The sequence below is a fragment of the Artemia sp. Qi Xiang Cuo genome, chromosome 19, assembly GCF_049724085.1.
Source record: "Artemia sp. Qi Xiang Cuo chromosome 19, ASM4972408v1, whole genome shotgun sequence".
Classification (NCBI taxonomy): Eukaryota; Metazoa; Arthropoda; class Branchiopoda; order Anostraca; family Artemiidae; genus Artemia; species Artemia sp. Qi Xiang Cuo.
Window position 1 is genome coordinate 59,834,762 of NC_142812.1, and position 23,130 is coordinate 59,857,891.

Genomic DNA, 23,130 nt, shown 5'->3' on the forward strand with positions numbered 1-23,130 from the left:
GCCTTAGTGCAGTGTTGCCTGAACCCTATATGGGTGCATCCTGATTGGCTACCCATTTCTACGTCACTTAGATAACACCGCCTGAAAAAAAGATTTAAAGGAGGGTGTAGAACTAAAAACCTTGGTCTTAAACAAGTCCTATAAAAATAGTTTGTCTGGTTGCAGGGCATACTAATTCAATAACATTGTTTGGCGTTTTCTGACCTACCCCGTCTCTTTTCCTATTTTAAGGCAGAAGTTATGGACGTCCTGCGACCCTTCTTATTTCTGAAGACCCTGCTCATGGGGAATCCCATTTTCTAATGATTCCAGCTGAAACTTGGGGCTCGCCTAAATATGGTACTTCTCTATAAAGCATGCTTGCTCGCAATAGCTGTAGTCATCAAAAAAGTTATATATCACAAAAAGTATTTTTACTCTTTTGTGACAACATGTTTCGATTTTGTGTAGTTATCTATTCAGCGTTAAGCAAACTGCTTTTCGCTAATTTTTATTGTTATATGCAATTTTGTTTATCCATTTTATTCATTTTTTTTGCATGTGTAGTTTTAATTTAATTTTGATGATTTGTTTCTCACGTATAATCATATTTTTCTTAGATTTTTAGGATTTTCTCTAAAATTTGTAATGGTTGTCAAACGTTTTTTTATGTAAAGAAACGTAAAATACTGGAGCGTGGAGGATGACGATAAGGCGTGTTGTTGCCCGAAAACCTTAGTGTTTATTTTCTTTTTTATGTTTTTATGCTTAGGAATTTGAATATATAGGTCATATGCCATATAGGTCATATGGTCATATGGAGGTGGGGACGATTTTAAAAAACAGAAAATATATAATATCGTATATATATAATATATATATATATATATATATATATATATATATATATATATATATATATATATATATATAATATAATAATAATCATATTGAAAATGTAGTTGACAATAGCATAAATTATAAAGATCCTGACTCGTTTGTTTCAAGGAGGGGGGGGGGGCAAGGGCTAAAACATATCTCCTGCTCCTTCTCCAGCCCTAGTGTATATGCGTGGCATATTGTATACGCGGGAATTGATCGTTCTTGGAATGGTGATATCAAGGTTCGTTTCTATTATTTATTTATTTATAAAAACAAAATTTCAGTAAACCCGGGGCTTGTCATGGAGCACAGTATAAAGATATAGCAGTAAGTTTACCGCAGATAATTTCTGGCTCTTCATTCTCGGTGCGAACCAACAGCTCCTCCCACTTATTCTTGCATTAGCGTCGTACAAACAGCTCCTCTCATTTGATCTGCCATCAGCGGTCCAATTACCCCGGAACACTATTTTGGCAGAAACTTTCTCAAAATACCTTTGAAACCAACTTGAGACTTCGAAACCTACTTTTAATTCCTAAAAACATCTAATAATAACATTGCACTACTAATTACCAGTTTTCATGTCGGTCCTCGCACCTCGGTCCGGGTTTTTATAATGGGTGAGATAGGGAAAGATCATACTGCCTATAACAAATCTATACGAGAACAAATCTACTACGAGAACAAATCTATAAAATAATCATAAGAAAAGAAAAAAATAAACACGCATATTAACACATTTATTGACTTGAATTAGACTCTTTGATTTCTATTTTTGATATATAATTTCGTTTCCATTTTTTGTGTGGTTTTCAATTAATAATTATTCTTATAGTTTTTATTTACTTTTTTTGGCTGAGGACGGCATATATAATCATATTCGTACATAATGTTTTGCTTGTCCCTGTCTCAGTAGAAAAAAGCCCCTCGTTCCCGGAGATCATTGTTTTTATCATGACAACTTCACTGGAGCAATTCTGATCGTACCCCATGGTTTGCCCCCAGGGACGCTATATTCTTTCCTAAACTGGGTGGGGGGGGGGTTTCCACTAGAAACGAAAATCTATTTCCAAACTATTTACCTTTTAGTTATTAAGCTTTGGGGTGTGTATGAAGGGGTAGCTTTACTGACCTTTGCCAAAAAGTGTCCCTGCTTGCCCGCGGGCTTATGGCAAATGGAGTTGTTTTTTTTTTTTTTTTCATTCACAATCGCACTTTCTACGTTCTAACTTTCACTCGAAAAGGGAAAACGAAGATACCGTAGTATGAAGTACAGTAGGCAGGGGCATATCGAGGTTTTTTGTTCGAATGGGGGGGGGGGGGTACAAAAACTTCACAAAACGTCAACAAATTATTTATATGTATTAAGGTTGCTTTTTTACGAATTGGACATTTTTCTTTTTTTGGGGGGGGGGGGGGTCAAACCTGGAAGGAGATGCGGTTTCTAGTTTTAATTTATCGAAAATTTTCTTCTTGTTACGGTAAATTTTTAACCTACTGTTCAGATAGCCCAATTTAATCTCTTTTGGTATAATTTTAGTTGGAAAACTAGTACAATTGATTTCATAGCGTCGACAACGCTGTTTTTCTGTACTTTAGCTGATGAATCTAGACAGGCTAGAAATTACAATTTCTAGAGATACAAATGACTCCGCCGTTTTAAAGCCTCATTGGCTGTTTTAAAAAGAATGAATAAAAAATCATAAGTCAATAAAAAGAGCGGAAAGATTTTGAGTCGGGTCATTCTTTACATGTAAATTATCTGTTTCTCTGTGCAGTACCATCTTTGTCTATGCGTTTTAAATTTGAATATCTTGCCTATTTAAGAGAATTTTTTCTTTATACGCAGATCAGCAAGTCAATGTTTTGCCACCTGTGGTTATAACGACAATTGATCCCGGTAATTTGTGTTGCTCCTTAGATGTTCGCAATTGAACTCAAATACAAGGCCGTACCAAGGATTTTTTTCGTGGGGGGGGGGGGGTACTCAGAGATTTTTTCGGGGGGGGGGGGGGTTACACAAAAAAACTCAAAACGCATAAAAAATTTGTTTATATCCATTTTTGTTACGTTTTTACGAGTCAGACAAACATTTAGAGGGGGGGTCAAACCCCCTACCCCCCCCAGGATACGGCCTTGCTTAAATATCCCTCCCTTTGGTCTTTTTTCTTTACCAGAGCATGCACTAGTTTAGTGTTGTCTTCCTTTTGCTTGCATAGAAAGTGTACTTTTATGTTTTAACGCATCTTTAAATTAGCACAATAGCTTATCGTAAGCAGCACTCTTATACTTACCTTTTTATATTAAACGTGCCTAACTATATATCTTACAAATTAGGGAAAAAAGGAAATTCGACATTTAATGAAAAAAACCTTTCAATATAGTTATATATTTTTGGTGGTAGCGGGCACAGAGGATGAAATTCATAGCCAAATTCTTATCTTGTACTTTCGTGTTGAAAAGCTTATTCTATATCCATTGGTTTATTTTTGTGACGCATTTTCGTAAACCACTCACTTCTATCCTTATTGTATTAAGTTCTTTAAAAATACTTTTCATTCAAATTTGACGGCCCTTGTGTTTGAGTAGTCTTTCTTACAGAATCGTGACAAGAAGCAAACTAGGAAAAGTCAAAAAGCCACTTTTTGTCTTCTATATAATTGTAGTTTATTTTTATTTTTATTTGCATCGTAGGAACAGAAGTTTTTAAATTTTGTATCTTAGAGCTTTGAGACATTTACTCACTCTGGGAACTTCGACTTTTACAATTTTTTTTCATTTTTATTTTACGACATTCTTGGCCAAATTAAATACTTCCGTTGTTCCATGTTAAAAAAAAAGAAAACAGAAGGAAAGGGATCTTTCTAGCGCCAATCTGGTCACATCTCTGGCAATACTGCATCGAGTTCAGATATTTTGAACCAATAGATTCTTTGGCTAATCTGGGTAGATGTTTTTTTTTAATTAACCGTTTTTTATATCTTTCTTCTATGAAGGTCTTTTTTTTAAAGGAAAACATTCTATTGTTTTTTCTACTGATGACGGTCTCTAACCAAAAATTCTAGTTCTTGGATGTTTTGTTCCAGAAAATTGTTTTCTGGAACATTAAATCAATGTTAAAAGTAGTAGGGTTTTTGAAAATAGCTTCAAAATCCATAATCCAAAACAAAGAACAGCCACTATTTGACTTTTTTCCATAGTTTGCGTTTCCAAGAGGGCTGCTTTAAAGTATCAACAACATACAAAAAAAATATTTTTCCCCACTGGACTTCTCTTAGGTATATTCATACTTGACAACTCTGATTTTCTAAGGTTTTTCTTTTGGTTTGTTTCAAAATGTTTAGGGTAGTACCACATTTTGCACTATTGTCTCGTTGAATTATAAAGATAAATAAGCAAAAATAATAGTCAAATTTGGCGACGCTTTTTATCCTTAAACTGTTTGGTGCCATATGTTTTTAGTTTTTTTTTGCTGATTTTTCGCCCAAGTTTCCTCCTTTTTTCGGTGCCCGCTTTTACCATAAACTGTATAACTTTATATAGAGGTTTTTTTCATGAAAATTGAATTTCTGATTTTCCCAAATTTTTAAGATGGAATCATCACTAATTTTAATATTGTGAAAGTTTCCGCTTAGGTATTATTTTTTATTAAATAAATAATCAATTCAAAATTTATTTTCTCTAATTCTTTAAATTTTATTGACTATTTTAATTTGATGAATTGATTTATTTATTTATAATTATAAAATAAATTATGAATAAAATGAATGTTTATAATATAAATTAATTAATTATTTAAACCTCAATTACCTCAATTACTTAAGCTTGTGGCATTGCCTGCAGAATTTTAACGAATCTTAAATTTCTTTGAGTCTAAGAACCATAGTCATTAATTTATTATCAATTTTGTGTTTTTTAATAAACTTTTTGACTCTACTTCCTTCACAATCTTCTCCCGATCGCATGCTTTTGCACTTCTTCCTTTGATCTTGTCCATTTCCATTTCGTCCACTTTTCTTTTCTTTTTTTTTCTGGTATTAAGTAAGATGTAGAATTTGAATAGTGTTTTATTTTGTCAAAGGTGGAAAAATAGAAATAAACTTTTGGAAAAGATAGTTATGTCTAAGCCTATGCATTTTTTATTTCAACCCTTATATTTCGCCTGTATAAGACTAAGTGTCTAGAGAATAAAAGTATTATTATAAAACGTGTCATAGAACTTTAATTTCAGTTTTATTTTATTAGGTAAATGTTTTCGGATATTTATACCGACAAATTATTCTATGCTATGAAATATCAATTTAAATTCTTATACTAATTTTTAAATATTTAGCCCAGACACTCATCTTCAGCAAAATTTATTACAACTATTACAAGAATTCATGACGTCATTCAAATAAAAAATGTTGTAAAAATTCGACTATTGTAAAATATTCCCACAAAAAATTCTACTACTTAAGGAGTCGAACCTGTGACCGACCCAATTAAAGGAATCCGTCTTCCTTTTGCACGTCTTCCTTTAATCTTTTCTATTTCCATTTCGTCCACTTTTCTTCTTTTTTTCTGGTACTAAATAAGAAGTAGAATTTAAATAGTGTTTTATTTTGTCAAAGGTGGAAAAATAGAAATAAACTTCTGGAAAAGATATTTATGTCTAAGCCTATGTATTTTTGATTTCAACCCTTATGTTTCGCCTGCATAAGATAAATCGTCTAGAGGACAAAATTATTATTATAAAAAGTGTCATAGTTTTTTCTGCCCCCGGGCACAGTATCATTGTTATACACCGTCACTGTGAAGAGCGTCGTCTTCTTTACTTGTCGTAAGACAAAGTTTCATTGTTTTTATTCGTCATTACAAAAAATTGCCATCACTTTTATATGTAGTGATTCCTCTGGGAAAAAGTGCAAAATTCCACATTTTTGTAGATAGGAGCTTGAAGCCTGCATAGTAGGACTCAAATGTACCAAGTGTAATGAATTTGGCACTGTCGACTTGTTGTGTAGTATCTGAAGAAGAATGTAGTAATCACACGCCCAAAAATTGATTATCATTTCTTATTTGCTTCCCTCTAGTTTGCAAAATGTGCAAACTGTGTGAACAAAATGTGTGAAGTCTTTGATTTTCTAAGAATTAAAACAAAACTTAGTGCAGTTCTTTCCGTTTTGTTCATAAAGCAGTTAAATTGATTTTTAAACTCGCTGGAAATTTTTCCATCGTGTTTTCTGGTTATTCACCCACATTTGCCCTGGGGAATAATAGAACAGTATGTATATATATATATATATATATATATATATATATATATATATATATATATATATATATATATATATATATATATATATATATATATACGAGGGCAATTCAGAAACTAACCTCCGATTGGTCACAGTGCGTTTAGTGGGGGTAGTAGCGCGCCATCTGTGCATTCACGCGCTCAGCAGGTCAGTCGGCATCAAGCCATAGTCGAGTGAACATCGTACCTGCGCTAGTTTAGTTATTGTGGTAGTCTAAAGTGTATGCTGCAATAGAAAATCCCGCCAAATGTGAAGTGCGTGGTGTTATAAGGTTTTTTACAGCCAAAGGATACTCTGCAGCAGCTATTCATCGTGAGCATTGTGCCGTGTACGGACCAAAAGTTATGAGTGAAGGAGTTGTCTGTGAATGGGTATGTTTATTTAAAAGTGGGCGAGAAAACGTTCATGATGAAGAGAGGAGTGGTAGACCATCCTTGGTGACTGACGAACTCGTTCAGACAATTGATGCAAAAGTTCGTGAAAATCGACGTTTCACAATGGCGGAGTTGTCTACTGATTTTCCACAGATTTCTAAGACTCTTTTGTACGAGATAGTGACAGCAAGATTGGGTTACCGTAAGTTCTGTGCACGATGGGTGCCCAAAATTCTTACCAACCACCACAAAACTCAAAGAATGGCCTCTTCATTAGACTTTCTGTCACGTTATGAGGACGAAGGAGAACCATTGTTAAACAGAATCGTGACCGGTGACGAAACCTGGATTAAGTACGTGAACCCTGAGACAAAAGAACAGTCAAAGATGTGGGCACATTCAGATTCGCCTACCAAACCAAAAAAAGCCCGGCAAGATTTTTGTGCCAGAAAACTGATGGAATGCGGTGTTTTGGGATGCCAAAGGGGTGTTGTTGGTTGAATTCATGGAACGTGGGACGACCATTAATCAAGACGTGTACTGTGAAACACTAAAAACATTACGACGGGCTATACAGAACAAACGCCGTGGTATGCTGACTTCTGGTATCGTTTTTTTCCACGATAACGCCCGTCCTCACTCTGCTCGCAGAACAACAGCCCTTCTTGAGTCCTTCAAGTGGGACGTTTTCAACCATCCACGTTACAGCCCAGATCTGGCGCCAAGCGATTATCACCTCTTCATGCATATGAAGAAATGTCTCGGGTCCCAGCGGTTTGATGACGACAAAGAGCTCAAAGATGCGGTCACAGGCTGGCTCAAGGCACAAGCGGGTGATTTTTATGCAGAAGCAATTTCGAAGCTTGTGAAGAGATACGATAAGTGCCTCAATCGTTATGGAAACTATGTCGAAAAATAGTGCAAAGATGTAGTTGTAAGATGTATATATTAAAATATTTTTACATAACTTGGTGTATTTTTTTCAATCAACCGGAGGTTAGTTTCTGAATTGCCCTCGTATATATATATATATTATGGAATGTATTTTTATGTGTGTATGTCATTTATGTATTACTACACCGTTCATCCGATGTCCCAAAGATCTTAACCAATTGATTCAGAGGGTGGGGGTGCAATGGCCATAAATGGTAATTTTAAGCCAAAACTCTAAAATTCTGCAAACGCGTGGAAGCAAGAATCTTTATTTATTTACTGTAACTGAGTTCCTCTAACGCCCACTGGTGGCAGCAAATCTTGACCTGCAAGTTGGACGATCCTGAGCAAAAGACCACAGCTTGCTGAGGTCTTACTGAGACTTCTTGCCTCAGCTCCTGAAGAACGACCAATCGTGGTCCATTTTCTAACGCTCTTCTAGAGGCCCGGAGGGGGCCAGCACCACACGCCATCTGGAGATCTTTCCTGGCTTATTCGAGTCATGTGGCCCCATGTTCGAGTACAGACATTCTTGCCACTGATTTCTCTGACTAGGGCCCACGGTTGTGTAAATCTGGCTGTGATTCTGATATATATTATATTTTTAACTTGTATTCAATATCTAATTCTTCTTCTTTTTCTATAGATGTTGAAGAGATTGATCCAGAAATTGCAACCCCAACTGCAACTGAAACTCAGCTGCCATGGAAACGTACAGAAGATGATGGGCCGGTGAAACAACAAGAGTTTCCAACTTGGATTACTAATAAAGATTATACAGCCTATAATTCACCAACGACAACATTTCTTGGTAAGGGTATAACAACTTTTAGGCTTTATAACCCATTTTGTAAGAATCTATAGGCTACTTGTGTGAGACTATGGACCATTAAATCCTTATTTACAATGTTATTTATTACTTCTGGTACTTAATAGTTATGGAAGCAAGCTAAAAGGCTACATAAAACCCAAAAGGCTACATAGCCTACTTCCATTCGATAAAGACTACTTACATTTGTAGGCTATAAATCTCTCTACATAAGGCTCTAAATTCTCAATTATAAGGCTTTGTAAGGTACTTATATAGTTCTATTATAGACTACTTGTGTTATACTGTGGGTACTTTATACAAGTATCTACTAGCTCCAGACCCCTAGATGAAAAGGGCCTATAGGCTCTTTATATTATATTTTAAACAACTCATAGCTATAAGATTTAGATCTCTACTTATAAGACCCTATATGCTACTTCCATGCTTACGTTGGCTATTATATTCCTATTTATAGGTAATAGATCTAAAGATTTTTTAACGACAGGTAATAGATAAAACTTGATATTCCAACTTTGAAAAAAAAGCGTTTAACTTTGGGGCTGATTCTTTTACAGGATTATTAAAGGGTCTTGGTAGGGTAGTTCCGAGGCTACGCTCTGTATCCACGATTTACACTATATTTCAGGGCCGTATCCAGGAGGGGGTTAGGGGGTTTAAACCCTCCCCTGAAATGTTTGTCTGACTTGTAAAAACGTAACAAAAATGGGCATAAACAAAATTTGTATGCGTTTTTGAGGTTTCTTTGTGTAAAACCGCTTCCAAAAAGTTTTTTTTTAGTAGAACCCCCTCCGAAAAAAAATCCTGGGTATGACCTTGCTATATTTAGGTATTTAAGACTCAATTTCATGGAGCCTTCCAGACACTAGTGGGAAAGGAGTGGGAGTTTGAGGTTTAAAGCTCCTGCTGGCACCTAAATATGGGCTGTTGATCCATTTCTATATGAATAATTTACCTAAAAAATTACAGTACCTTTTTCCAACATCATCAAAAGCAAATGTCTAGGAAGGAGAAAAGGTTAGGATCACCTGATCACATCCCAACTACTATGGAAGCATACATAATGCAATAGGTTGGCCGAACAAAAGGAATTTTTCATTTGAACTATTTATAAACAGTAACATCAATTGAAGGGTATTTTGGACGAAAATTGCAATATCTAGTGCCCTTTTTACCAAGGGTGTCGTTTGGGGATGGCAAGGGGGGCAGTTGCACCCCTCCCCCCCCAATAATGTGGAGAAAATAAATATTATACATCCCATGTCCTTTGACTTTCCAGATATGGTCCCCTCTTGACCCCCCCCCCCCCCCCACAATAAAAATGCTGGAGATTCGCCGCTGCTTTTTGTGTAAACGAAAGATATCACGCCACAGCAAAGGGCTATTTTGCGCCAGTGGACGTTCGCTGGGTTGAGAATTCTTTGTCCAAGGGGCACGGGTTCGATCCCTGGCATGGCCAGTTATTTGGTTTGGGACGCGGGTCAGTGGTATGGCTCTGTAAGCTTAGCCAGAAGCGACCCAGCTCTAAATGGGTACCTGGAGAAATTTGGGGAAGGTAAGCAGGAAGAGTCTGCAAAAGCACAGGATGGCTGGCCCCCAGCCCCACCTTGCACTTCCTGGATGAAGGGCCACGAAACGGAGATCAGCACCGCCGGTTTGGACGTTAAGAGTCTAGTGCCGTCATACTTATATACTTACCTATACTATTTTGCGCCAGGAAACATCAATTTGTGCCCAAAGAACGCCAACATGCTGGGGAATGCAAATTCTTCAATTTTTGAGGGTATAGGACCATAAACCGCAGTCCCCCCCCCCCATCTTTAAAAACGAGGGAAATTGATTTTTTCCTGGTTAGCTTACAGTCCCTTACTGGTTTCTATTTCTTTTTTTCTTTTTGCCAAGACTAGCAGGCGACCATAAGATCTCGGAGGGATGTTTATTGGCTGATTTAAAATATACTGCTATATGTGCTTCTTATAGATTAGTTTTATTAATTCTATTGTTAGGTGCCATATGGCACCAAAAAGGGGAGTTTTTGTTGCCATTTCTTGAGTGCATAAGCTGGGAGACTTCAAAAGGGCACCATAATAATCTTCATGTCCTAATTCTTGACAAGAGTTTTACAATCCCCCTCAGGTTTATTTTGCTCCTATCCCCTTTGCAGCTGAAAAGGAGCCATGGAGCCATGGAAAAGGAGCCATGGAGCCATGGAAAAGGAGCCATTTATTTATATTCACTTTCATGGAAACAAATGAATTTTTACTCTTTATTAATTTTTATTCATTCTTAAAGATACCGTTGACAAAATATCCCCCGGGCTCTTTATCTATGTGACAAAGTTGTATATATCTTGTGGCAAAAATTAAGGGAGATAGTATGTAAAACCTATATTTAGGAATTCATTTTAACATTACTGATATTGACTTCTTTAGTTTTATCGCCTAATGTTGACAAAAATCTTTTTATAAGATGTGTTGTATATATTTAAAAATCAGCAAAGTTTAATTTAAAAAACAAACAAGTTTCTTTAGGGAAGTAACGAGCCAAGTGGAAACTTAATTTAGTAAACTGGGCTGAAGTTTTTAATTTCTGCAAGCTACTTATGAAATGTTTTGCTCCCAAGGGAACCCTTTTTTTGGGGGGGGGGGATTTTAATGTTTTCAGTAAAGTTCTAACTTTAAAATTCTACAGATATTCTTAAATATCACGTGACACTTAATTTGAGCTATTTTTGTAATTATATCTTGCGTAATATGAGAAGTAGTAAATTTTTTTTAAGTTTCAAATTTTCCATTTTCTTCCGTAAGAAAATTTCTGTTTTTTCTTCTTACTTAAATTTGTTTTTTTTTTAAGTGCCATTCCCTTGCAGCTTGACGTTGCAAAGATGCTTATAATAGCAATCCGGGTATTAGTCTACAGGTAGGCCTACCCAAAAGGATACAATATAAAATCTTGAAAATAAATTTAAAAAATCCTAAACTACTTACTTAAGTCATTCCTAAAAGCGTTGTGCTTTACTATATCCCCACACCCCTAATGTGCAAATAGATAGCCCAAATTATATATTTTCTATGCATTTTTCCGTTTCTTGCTTTTGTTGACCTTTCTTCTTTGCTATTAAATCTTTATATAAGCTGAATTAACAATACAAAGATATCTGTAGCAGCATATCCTTTTTTTATTCGCTATACTGCTTCTTTTAATATTTAATTATTTGCAAAAGCCTATTTTCTATTTGCAAAAGCCTATTTGCAAATTCTTTCTTCTTCTCATTTTGAAATATAAATTTTACAGGATCAATAAAGACCTCAATGGAACCAACGCCATCTGTAATTAACTTATTTAAACAATCAGAGGGCGATCATGTGAAAACTACTACTATTTCAATGCCTGAAGATGAAGACAAGGATGCAAAACCATGAACAAAAACTTAGTGGGATGCTTAGAATAGAATGTTAGGTCTTATTTTGTGCTTGGAAACAGCTACGTGATAAAACTGTGCCACGTGATTGAATGGCATCACGTGATTGACGCAACTGGATTTACAAGAAGAGAAGATTTAATAACCTTTAAGTGTTTTTTTTAAGTTGTTTTTTTTTATTAAATACTATGTTAATGAAAGTGCTTATGTAAAAATTGTTTAATTTTACTGTTTTTTTGTATTGACTGCATAATGCCATAGAAGGATACTGTGGTGGATGGATGTAATGGTTGAAAATGTGGTACGCGAACGATATATTCCTTTTTTTTCTTTTGTGTTTTAAGTTGTTTTTTTAAGATAAAACAAGAGCAGTTGTTATATTAAAAGCTTCAATTTCTAGTTGTTTCTGTAATCAAGGAAAAAGAATATAATGTATTTTGGGAAAATAGAACAAGATTCTGTGAGAATAGTAAAAATTTCAAAGAAATATAAAAAAAAATGTCATCAAAAAGTGAAGCCACAGTGACAAAAAGTCAAGTGCCGTTAGAATTCAATACTATAAAACTCGGGTCTCTCCAATGTAGGTCGTTATTACACTTAATTAATTAATTATATTGCTAGATGGCTCCTTTATCTTGGCATGTCAGAATAGCAAAAATATCAAAGAAATGTAAAAAAAAAGGTCATCAAAAAGTGGAACCACAATGACAAAATGTCGAGGTTTGCTGAAATTTAGTATTATTGTTAATGATGTTGTTTAAGAAGACTCCTTTTTTGTAGAATTGTGTAAAAATATTGTCAGTGATGCTGCTGTGACATTACGAGTTAATATTTGAGATACCAAAAAAATCTCAAAGATATATTTTGAATTGGGCGGCTGTTTGTAAAAAGAATATTCTGTTTATTTTCTTTTTTTAATTTAAAGCAAGAACAATTTTAATATTAATACTTCCATTTTTCTACTGTTTCTATGAGCGAGAAAAGAAGACATTATATTCTTGAAAAACAGAAAAAGGGGATGTCAATGACAAAATGTCAAACAAATAAAAAAAAATGTCACCATCACCAAAAAGGGGAACTACTAAGATAAAAAATGTCAAGGTTTCTGAAATACAGGTCGTTATAATATTTATGTCTTTAATTATAAAAATGATGTTTAATCTTATTTTTGATACTTGTAAGTAAATAACAGGTTGATTATTGTGTTATTGATGACTCCGTTTTTGTAGGATTATGTAAAAATATTGGAAATCATGCTGCCGTGACATTCGGATGGTAGTGTTGTAAATCAGTAGTTGAGATACCAAAAAATTTGAAAGATGTATTTTGAATTTACGAAGGATGGCTGGTTGTAAAAAGAATGTGGCTCATACTTTTTGTATGAGCCAGAAAAGAAGAAAATATATTCTGGGAAAATTGAAAAAGAACATGTCAAAATCACTAAAACTTCAAAGAAATATTGAAAATGCCCTTAAAAAGTGGATTTACAATCATAAAACGTCAAAGGTTTACTAAAATTCAATATTATAAAAATCAGGGTTTCTCAATGCATTTCGTTATCACATTTACGTGGTTAATTACTAAATTACAATCATATTTTTGACATTAATTAGTAAATATCATGTTAATTATGTTGTTTAAGATGGCTTCTTTTCTTGTAGAACTATTTAAAATCAAGGTTTTGCTGAAATTAAATATCATAAAAATCAGGACTTCTCCATTGCGCATCATCATCTCATTTAAGGGGATTAATATTTAAATGATATTTCATGCCATTCTTCGACATTTATAGTTAATTGACATCCGATTTTGTTACTTTAGAGACTTGTCTATAGAGTTTTGACCAAATTTTGGCAGTTATTCTTCTATGGCATAAGATTGGTAGTGTTGTATGTTAATATTTAAAGGATAAACTGTCGAATTCCTATTAAGATTTAAAGATTTTAGGTCTTAAATCTTAATAGTTAAGTTCAGTATTATGTAAAGCAGGGCTTAGCCCAAACATAGTTATAAATTTGTCTTGAAATGCTATACTTGGCCCTATTCCAATTTGATCTTGGCATCGATGTAGGGACGAATTCTCCTTTTAAGTATAAATCGAGGGTGAATGCCTCTGCTAGAGTGTCAAAACTCTTGCTAATTACTTTAAATATTAATTATAATTATTCATATTCTAAAATATTCATTATATCACTAATAATTCATGCCATCAAACTTGTGAATTCGTTAAAAGAATCAGATGAGTATTATCAGAATGACATATGTGTTGACTTTTAATGATGTTTCAATTTAAATTCGTAATTATTGTCATCATTTCGTAAGAAAATGTCATATTCCAATTTGATTTTATGAAAATATTTACTCTGATTGTACAATTATAAAGATGGTGCTTTGAAACTGAAAAATTACAAACTGGTGCTGCACCATTATTGGTGCTGTAGTCGTGCGTACTTTTCATTTTGTCTACAAACTTGACTATATTTTGCTATTATTTGAATGAAATGGTGCTATCAACTGATATATTAACAGTACTTTATTTGAATATTTAAATTTTAAACTAAAAAATCGCCGGTGCTAAGACAACACCGTCAAAGTCGCGAGTTTAGAATAACGAAGAGGAAACTTCTCACCTCCAGGTGGTCTGCCTAATGCTTGGGCTGGCAAACTGCCAAATCGATCAATAATTAAGCCGTCGGCTTCTAAATTACTTAAGAAATTTTTGGGTTTTCGAGTTTAAAAAGGAAATGGTGCTATTAGCTGATATATTAACAATACCTTAGTTGGGTATTTAAATATAAATTTTAAACTGAAAATCACCGGTGCTAAGAAAACCCCGTTTAAGTCACGTGCTTAGAATACTGAAGAGGAAACCTCTCACCTCCAGGTGGTCAGCTTAATGCTTGGGCTGGCAAACTGCCAATCCTAGCATCAATTGAGCCGTCAGCTTCTAAAGTATTAAAGCAAATTTGGGTCACCCTATTTTTCAGTTTAAGAACGAAAGGGTGCTATTAGCTGATATATTAACAATACTTAAGTCGGGTATTTGAATACAAATTTTAAACTGAAAATTACCGGTGCTAAGAAAACCCCGTTTAAGTCACGTGCTTAGAATACTGAAGAGGAAACCTCTCACCTCCTGGTGGCCTGCCTAATGCTCGGGCTGTCAGACTGCCAAGTCCAGCATCAATTGAGCCGTCAGCTTCTAAAGTATTTAAACTCTTTTTGGGTCGCCTTGTTTTTGAGTTTAAAAATAAAATGGTGCTATTAACTGATATTTTAACAATTATTTAGTTAGATAGTACAAATGAGATTACTTCTAAAGGTGTTATTTAATAAGTGAGTTTTATTTAAATAGTAAATTTAAAATTGGTAGAGTTAATCGAGAACCATCTGTCGCGTATTTAGAGACGGGTCAATGAATAATCTAGGCTAGTTTGACATGATCCCATTATTGTAAACGTGTCTCATATGGCCTTATGGTGGATTGAGGCATCGCCTAGTAAAAATTCGAACGTTCGTTAAGCATATCCATTTAAATCCAAAAGTTAGATGGTGTTAGTCGTAGCCGTATACCAGTTTTCTGTTCGGGGGGGGGGGGGGGGGGTTCGCAAAATTTTACAAAACGCAACAAAAATATGTTTATATGTATTTTTGTTACTTTTGTAAGAAACGAACAAAAATTACGGGAGAGGGGTCAAACCTGGTACCCATCGCCTCCCCCTCTGCTGATACGACCCTGGTGCTAGTAGCAGTTATAGTAATAGTAATTTAGTCAGGTAGTACAAATGAGATTATTTTTTGAGGATTTTGTTTATTAGTGGATTTTATGTAAGTAAAGGAAAAAAGAGACAGGTCACTGCTGCACAGGCAGAAGCGACTTTTTATGTGTATCAAGAGGGGGGGGGGGCTCAAAACCCCTCAGTCTGGGGCTTTTGACCATAGTGATTTGAATGGTTTACTTTTCATTTCGATCCGTAATCAATTTTGAGGAGTTTCAAGTTCTTTCAAAATTTTCCTAAATTTGTTTTCGCCATGAACTTAAGACGAACATATATAACAGTTATCTTTCCTGAATCATCTTTAAAGGAGAAATTTTATCATTGGGCACTTTTTTTTTCAAATGTGTTTAAATTTCGTTTACTCGGATCCTTACTAGGGATTCAGGGATCCTTGGATCCTTACTAGGTTGCAGCATTAAACTAAAGTAAGGAGTATTAATTAAAAATCGTGTAAAAAAAACCTTTATTTAAAAATCGTGTTTAAAAAAAAACGCTCTTAGAAAAACAGATTTACTGATATCTTTTTGTTGTAGAATTACACAGGAGAATTGAGATTTCCTTGGATTCCAAGAATAGACTTCAAACCAGTGTAGTCAATGCTTTGAAAAAACTGTACCAGTTTTCCGATTAACCGGAACAGCAAGCTAAAAAATTTGCCCTAACAATACGAAAACTTTAAATAAACTAAAACTTAGAACAGATATTTGAGTCAAAAAGGAGCAAGTAAAACCTAAATATACTGGGAAATCTGATTGTACCAACAATTTCTAAATGTACTACACTGTGCCAGGACCTCTAAATTGTACCAAAGACGGTACAGTTGTACCGCGTTGGCAACGCTAAGGAGAACTAAGATTTCCTTGGATTCCAAAAGTAGACTTGAATTTTTAATTTCAAAATTTACAAGGAAGAAATTCTTTTGGTACAAGGACTTACCATTCTTTGAAACAAATATGCGGATAAGGCGCACTGTTTGATATTTTTACGTTTCTTATTTGGTGTTTTTAGCCCCCCTCCCCCTGCGCATGTCCTTGGTATATGTATATTTATTAATCTGTATGTTTGGAATATTTAAACGTTGGTTATTTCTGTACTTTTCTTTTATCTTCAGAAGCAAAATGGGAAGCTGTTTTTTACAAAACACAATGAATTTGATAGTAAGATAATTAAAATTAATTAATAGTATTTATTAGTTATTATATTTTGTTTCTTTTAGTGATGAAACATAGGTAATATTCACAATTCTTTGGAACTGTTTTGTGTCTATTCATTGGTCAAAATGTATGCTATTTCTAAAATATACATTTTTCTCTTTATAGGGGCCTAAATTTTGATATGTTCACAGATTTGTGAAAAAAAAGCTGTTAAGACGAAAATGTCTTTCTTTTTGCCTTTTTCTATTTTAGCATACTTCTGATAAATTTACTCATGAATTTTGTAATAAATAAATTGGGTGTATCCTGATAAGAAATGATAATATTTTATTTATGCCCACTACAGAACAAAAGAAAGGTAGCAGAGTAAATAATCAACAAAAGAAAAAAAGAGAGAGAACACTTCACGCAACTACTGTATAACAAATTGGGTGAGCGCGTAGCTACAAAGATTTGGGTCGTGAACGTCGTATTTCAAAATTACCACTTTTTGTTAAATATCTACCTCTTTTCAAGAAAAAAAAAAGACAAACATTCATTTTGAAATGGTTTTCAAGCAGTTTTCTGACAAGACTACGCTTCAAGGGTTATAAGAAATATGGTGAGGGGCACCGGTTAAATCCCCGGTCTTAATTGGTCCCAGGCACCGGTCGTAATTGGTGCAACATGGGGCATAAAGATTCTACGCCTTAGGAACCATATACGCACATTGCCCAGAGCAGAATCTGCCTTGCGTTAACTTGTATACAGGACGATTTGAAGAAGTCACGTCTTCCACGCCTTTCCGGTGGTGGAAACGCTTTGCGTCAATACTAAGGTTAATAATGAATATAGCACTTCTAAGTTTAGAAAATTAAAAAAGCAGATTTCCTTCACGTTTTTAGCACTACTGACCTTATTCACGTTATTTGCCAAAAATAAAGGACTCATTACTGTTATTCTCCAACAAGGATAAGCCACTAAAACAATTAAAATCCTCCACTTTAGGGAAGGGTGAGGGGGGTTTAACCGCTGAGATTTCAAGGGTTAGTAATTAGATTGAAGAAAAGCGGCTAAAATGGCTGCTATACATATCTGTAGACAAGGAATGTCCTGTGGGAGGATGGAGGTAAATAGTTGTTTGGGGATTCCATGAAAGGACTTTTGGCTGACTTTGACAGACCGATTATCCAAATATTTGAATACCAAACTCTTGACGACCCGAGCTAAAAAAAAAATCTTGGCGGATTTTTGCCCTGTGACAGCCCAAGGAATCTACGGGCAGTCACAAGAGAGATTATTACTCACTTTCTCAAAACCGTATGTGCCCATTGGTTTAAGCCCAGTTTTAGTTGGCATAATATTTATTAGCATACTTTGTATAATTGACTCAGAAGGCTTTTGAGGTCATAATGTTTATAACTGTTGTCGGAAGTCTTTTTGAAGTGAATTCTCGATTTTGTTTAATGTTTTAAGATGTAACCCTGTGGTAGAACTGTGGACTTACGCTCTGCTTGGTACATGGGCCCGCGGTTCAATTTAGGTCGGGTGACAAGCTTACTACCTGTCCCTATAAAGAAAAATAGACCCAGCCGCTGAAACGTCAATTAGACGCCCTATATGCCATCAGTGACTCTGAAGTATCTTTATACTTTAGAGTTCATTTCGACAAAACGGTATTTTTTATAGTTTAGTAGACAGTCGAAGCCTCCAGTGTAGTGGTGAAATTAATGTTGGCTTTCACGGAATATTTTGTTTTATAATAAAGGCGCAATGTTCCTTCTTTCTTTGGGGGAGGGGGTTAATCATAAATGGATTTTCTTTGTTTTAAGATAAATAAAAAAAGAAAGTTCCAGTTAAAGAAATCCTCATCTCCACTGGTGTAGTAAGAGTCATAAGGAGTGTACAGCTTAGGTAGCTTATCCACAAAATGTGGAGAGCAGACTTTCTCTTGTCTTAATTCACGTCTGTACATCTTTCCGAATCAATAGCACCTCTATGCCTATAACCGGGTATTTCTTCAATGCTAAGGCGAAAAATAATTAGCGCTATTCGCCTTATTCGTGTTATGTTCCAATTATGGAGTATCCTTATTACGGCTATTCGCAAATTAAGACAAGGGATCACACCGAATAAGACTGGGTCATAAGATAGGTTATGTTCAATTTTTCTGCTCACTGAAATTTTTTTATTCTGATAGTTCTATAAAAACACACAAAAAAGAATCTGAAAATGAATTCTAAGTTCCTAGACAGTTTTAAGAAACTTTATTACTTTTTGCAAGTCTTTGATTCTATCAAAAATCAGAAAAGTGTTTTAACATCATTCCATGCAAAATGTTCATAATATTGATGATTGTTATGTTTTTAAAGTTTTAATTTTATGAAAAATAAATATCATTATATCTACTCTTTGCTTATAAGATTATGACTAGTTTCTGTTCTAAATGTATGCACGTAGCTGCTACATATATTTTATCTGCGAGAGGCTGTCTGCTTTCAGAAGTGCCACATCACAGAAGTGCTACATAGGTTTTATCAGCGAGGGGCTGCCCACTTTCAGATATCGTGTACATCAGGTGGCAATTCGCTCGCGGTGGACATTCCTGGCGCGGTGTCCCGTGCGTGATGGTTAGAATAACATGGCCGAGTTGTTCCCTATTGGTTGGAGTAATTGCCACCTTGAGACGTACGGAAAGGTATAGAAAGAGGGTAACCCCTCGCTATTGAGGGTTACATAGACATAATATCTACTGAGTCTGCTCAGCTATGTCATCTTAAAACTCTTAAATGCTCGCTCTCCCGACATTTCTCGACTACAGGTTCTGCACGCTTTTTCCCCTGGTGGGGAAAAAGGTAAAGAAAAGGAGACATGCCAGTGCTTTCCATGCGATCAAGTGATTTGCCTTTTTGTTCAAGATGGGGACTTATTCTCCCATTTGGGGTTTTTGACAAAGGAGATCCAATGGTGTAGTTTTCATTACGATCGACACCATTTTTGAGGGTTTTAGTCTCTTTTTTTAAATTCCCATAAATGTGTTCCTCCAATAACCTTTAACTACAACAGTTACCATTCCTCAATTAGCTGCAATTCAAGGTCATTCTGGCTGACTTAAACTGTTTTCCAAAACTTAGGCTTCCTGTTACTACGGACCGTGCCACGGCTTCTCATTTGAATACAGGGAGGAGTAAGATTTGTGCCCTCCCTCGCTGATTTTGTCTTCTGTAAACCTTTCCTTAATATACTATGCTGGCGATATAGGAAACCAGTCACTAAAAACCCGTTTTTCATGACGGGTTAATTCAATAGACGGCTTCAGAGTACTGCAATCCATAACGTGGTTTTCATTGCGTATACGATATTTAAACTGTTGTTTTTGGGGGTTTAGGGGGGAGAGGTACCTAGATTAGGTTACGTGTTTAATATATGCAATGCTTTACTACGGACCGTGTAGTTCAACTAAGATGACACTATTGTAGTTCAACTAAGATGACTCTTATTATAAATATTACTAACCAAAATATTTCAATATGTCAAAGTGAGGAGGCATTTTAAAAAATTCAGGGGGAAGAGTAAGAGTTCTCTATGGCCTGAACTGACCTATTGAAATATGGAATTATTTCACATCAAATTGGAATTAATCATTTTTAATTCCAACAATTTCAAATTTTTTTGAAAATGATCTGTATCAAAAAGATCTTTTAGGTAAGCTGCCAAGGAATTAAGAGTAGTAGTAGTAGTATGATAATTTATTTAAAAAAAAAAAAAAAAAAAAAAAAAAAAACAAGAGATAAAATCAATCAATACCACATCAATACCATCGCAGCGTGGATAAGAGAGTCGAATGCACGTTTGACATCATGTCCCCCCAAAACAAGGCTTTCTCCTGTTACTACGGACCGTGCCACGGCTTCTCATTTGAATACAGGGAGGAGTAATTTGCCCCCTCCCCTGGTTCTAGCGATTTTTTAACATTTTATTCTTCTTCGAAATATGAATTTAATTATCGGTTCTCCTTAAATGCTTAAGTCCAAGAAGTAGAACTAACGGCATCTTTACTTTTTTATGAGATCAAAATTTATTGCAGCATTGCGGCAGATAAATGAACAATAATATAAGAATTTCATTAAATATATGTGCTGTACATCCAGTGGCGGATCCAGGGGGCGATTGGGGTGCCCCGCCCCCTAACGTAGTCTAAAGTAGTTTAATTGACTTAATTACCGCAAGTTTGCGTTAATTAAACTTACTCCTAACGCAAGTTTATCAGATCAACCTATTTTACCCCGCTCCCCTACAAAAATCCTGGATCCGCCCCTGTGTACATATAGAATTATTTTAGTGTCCTTCAGTTTTCTGAAAGCTCTATAAACGTTTCATGATATTCTATCCTCTCCCTCAAACGCAAAAAGTAATGAGGCTCCCCCACGTACGAGGGGATTAATTTTGAGAACCTTAGTCATGCAATTCTATTCGAAAACTTCTCCCTTATTAGTAATGATTTGGATATTCAATAAGTTGTCCGGGAGGCAAAAGGAGTTAAACTTAAGTTAAGCAATATTAATTCTTTAAATAGAGATATGTGAGAATATTCACTCAATGCATTATACCCAAGTTTAACTAAAAATTATTTAGCAAATTACATTGGAAAACCAATAATTAATACCGATGATCTGTATCAAAAAGACCTTTTTGGTAAGCTTCCAAGGAATTAAGAGTAGTAGTAGTAGTATGATAATTTAATTAAAAAAAAAAAAAAAAAAAAAAACAAGAGATAAAATCAATCAATACCACATCAAAAGCTTCGCTTTCGAGGGTGTGTTACTAATAAAAAGAAAAAAAAACAAATTGTATTCTATAAGAATTTGGAGGGTGAAACCGTGTACCAAAAAATACTTACATAAATATTTCATACACAATTAAATGAAATAATATCATGATCCCGAAGCAAACATATTTATACATTTATTATCATTTTTAATTCCAACAATTTCAATCTGTTTCCAAGATATACTTACTAAGTAGCCCCACACTCAGCTCAGATTTGGATCAAAACTTGCACTTTATTTGTTTTTATCTGAATGAACTGCCTTGTCTTCAGTCCTGGTTGAACTTCCTTCCCCCACGGGGTTCTTTGCTTTTTTTTTGAAAAAATTATTTTGTGGAAAAAGTTACTTTAATTAATTTCTTTAATTAATTAATTAGTTCTTTGCTTTTTTTTGCTTTTTTTTTATTATTTTGTGGAAAAAGTTATTTTAATTAATTCACCTTCCCCCTTTTCGCTTTTTTTCTTCAGTCCTGGTTGGTTTAGCGTAGTTGATTTCCAAATAGAAATTATGTTTCTGAGGAGGACACTCCCCCACAGCCCTCAGGGCAAGGGTCGTAAGTTATGCCCTGGGGGCATATGAGGTATTTATAAAAAGCTTTGTCATAGCAACATAAAAAAGGACTCATTCGATTGGAAATTGAAAGGGCTAGTGCCCTTTTTAATAGTCGAAAGTGATTGAAGGACCACTAACCTCACTCTTACGCCCACCTTTTCCCCAAACACATCCAATAAAAATTTTGAGATAGCCATTTTGTTCAACGTAGTTGAAAGTTCTGGAAATTAGGTCTTTGAGGATGCCCCCCCCCCTCCCCAACAGTACTCAGGGCAAGGGTTGTAAGTTATGCCCTGGGGGCATATAAGGTTTTTATAGATAGCGTTGTTGTAGAAACTTCAAAAAGGGCTCATTTGATTAAAAATTTAAATGCCTAGTGCCCTTTTTAATAGTCTAAAGTGATTGGAAAGCAACTAACACCCCTTCCACGCCCACCATTTATCCAAACACATCCAATCAAAATTTTGAGATAGCCATTTTGTTCAAAGTAGTTGAAGGGTCCGGAAACTATATCTTTGAGGATGACACTCCCCCCACAGCCCTCAGGGTAAGGGTTGTAAGTTATACATCCAATCAAAATTTTTAGATACTAATTTTGTTCAATGTAATTAAAAGTTTTAGAAATTAGGTCTTTGAAGACGAGAACCCCCTAAGAACCCTCGGGTCAAGGGTTTTAAGTTATGCCCTGGGGGCATATAAGGTTTATAGATGCTGATGTTGTAGGAACTTCAAAAAGAGCTCATCCGATTGAAAATTAGAAGGGCTTGTGCCCTTTGTTAATAGTCGAAAGTGATTGGAGGATAACTAACACCCCTCTCACACCCACCATTTCCCCAAACAAATCCAATCGAAATTTTGAGATAGCCATTTTGTTCGACGTAATTAAAAAGTCTGGAAATTATGGTTTTGAGGATGACACTCCCTGCACAGCCCTCAGGGCAAGAGTTGTAAGTTATGCCCTGGGGGCATATAAGGTTTTTAAAGAAAGCGTTGTCGTAGAAATTTCAAAAAAGGCTCATTAGATTGGAAATTTAAATGCCTAGTGCTCTTTTTAATAGTCGAAAGTGATTGGAAGGCAACTAACACCCCTTCCACGCCCACCATTTATCCAAATACATC

The 23,130-nt window shown here is 35.1% G+C and overlaps 1 protein-coding gene across 3 annotated transcripts in view; it reads left to right on the top strand.

The window, feature by feature from the left end:
• Positions 1-14,704, top strand: part of LOC148941067 (putative Na(+)/H(+) antiporter nhx-9) — a 265,572-nt gene extending 250,868 nt beyond the window's left edge. Inside the window, exons 14-17 of one of the 3 annotated variants that reach the window (XM_089104941.1) lie at positions 232-339; positions 2,711-2,761; positions 8,115-8,279; positions 11,592-14,704. In XM_089104941.1, coding sequence (XP_088961067.1) covers positions 232-339; positions 2,711-2,761; positions 8,115-8,279; positions 11,592-11,719 — 452 coding nt within the window. In that variant the 3' untranslated portion in view covers positions 11,720-14,704. The remainder of the gene's footprint in view (positions 1-231; positions 340-2,710; positions 2,762-8,114; positions 8,280-11,591) is intronic. The other 2 variants (XM_089104942.1, XM_089104943.1) reach the window with 2 other exon arrangements.
• Positions 14,705-23,130: the final 8,426 nt, after the last annotated feature.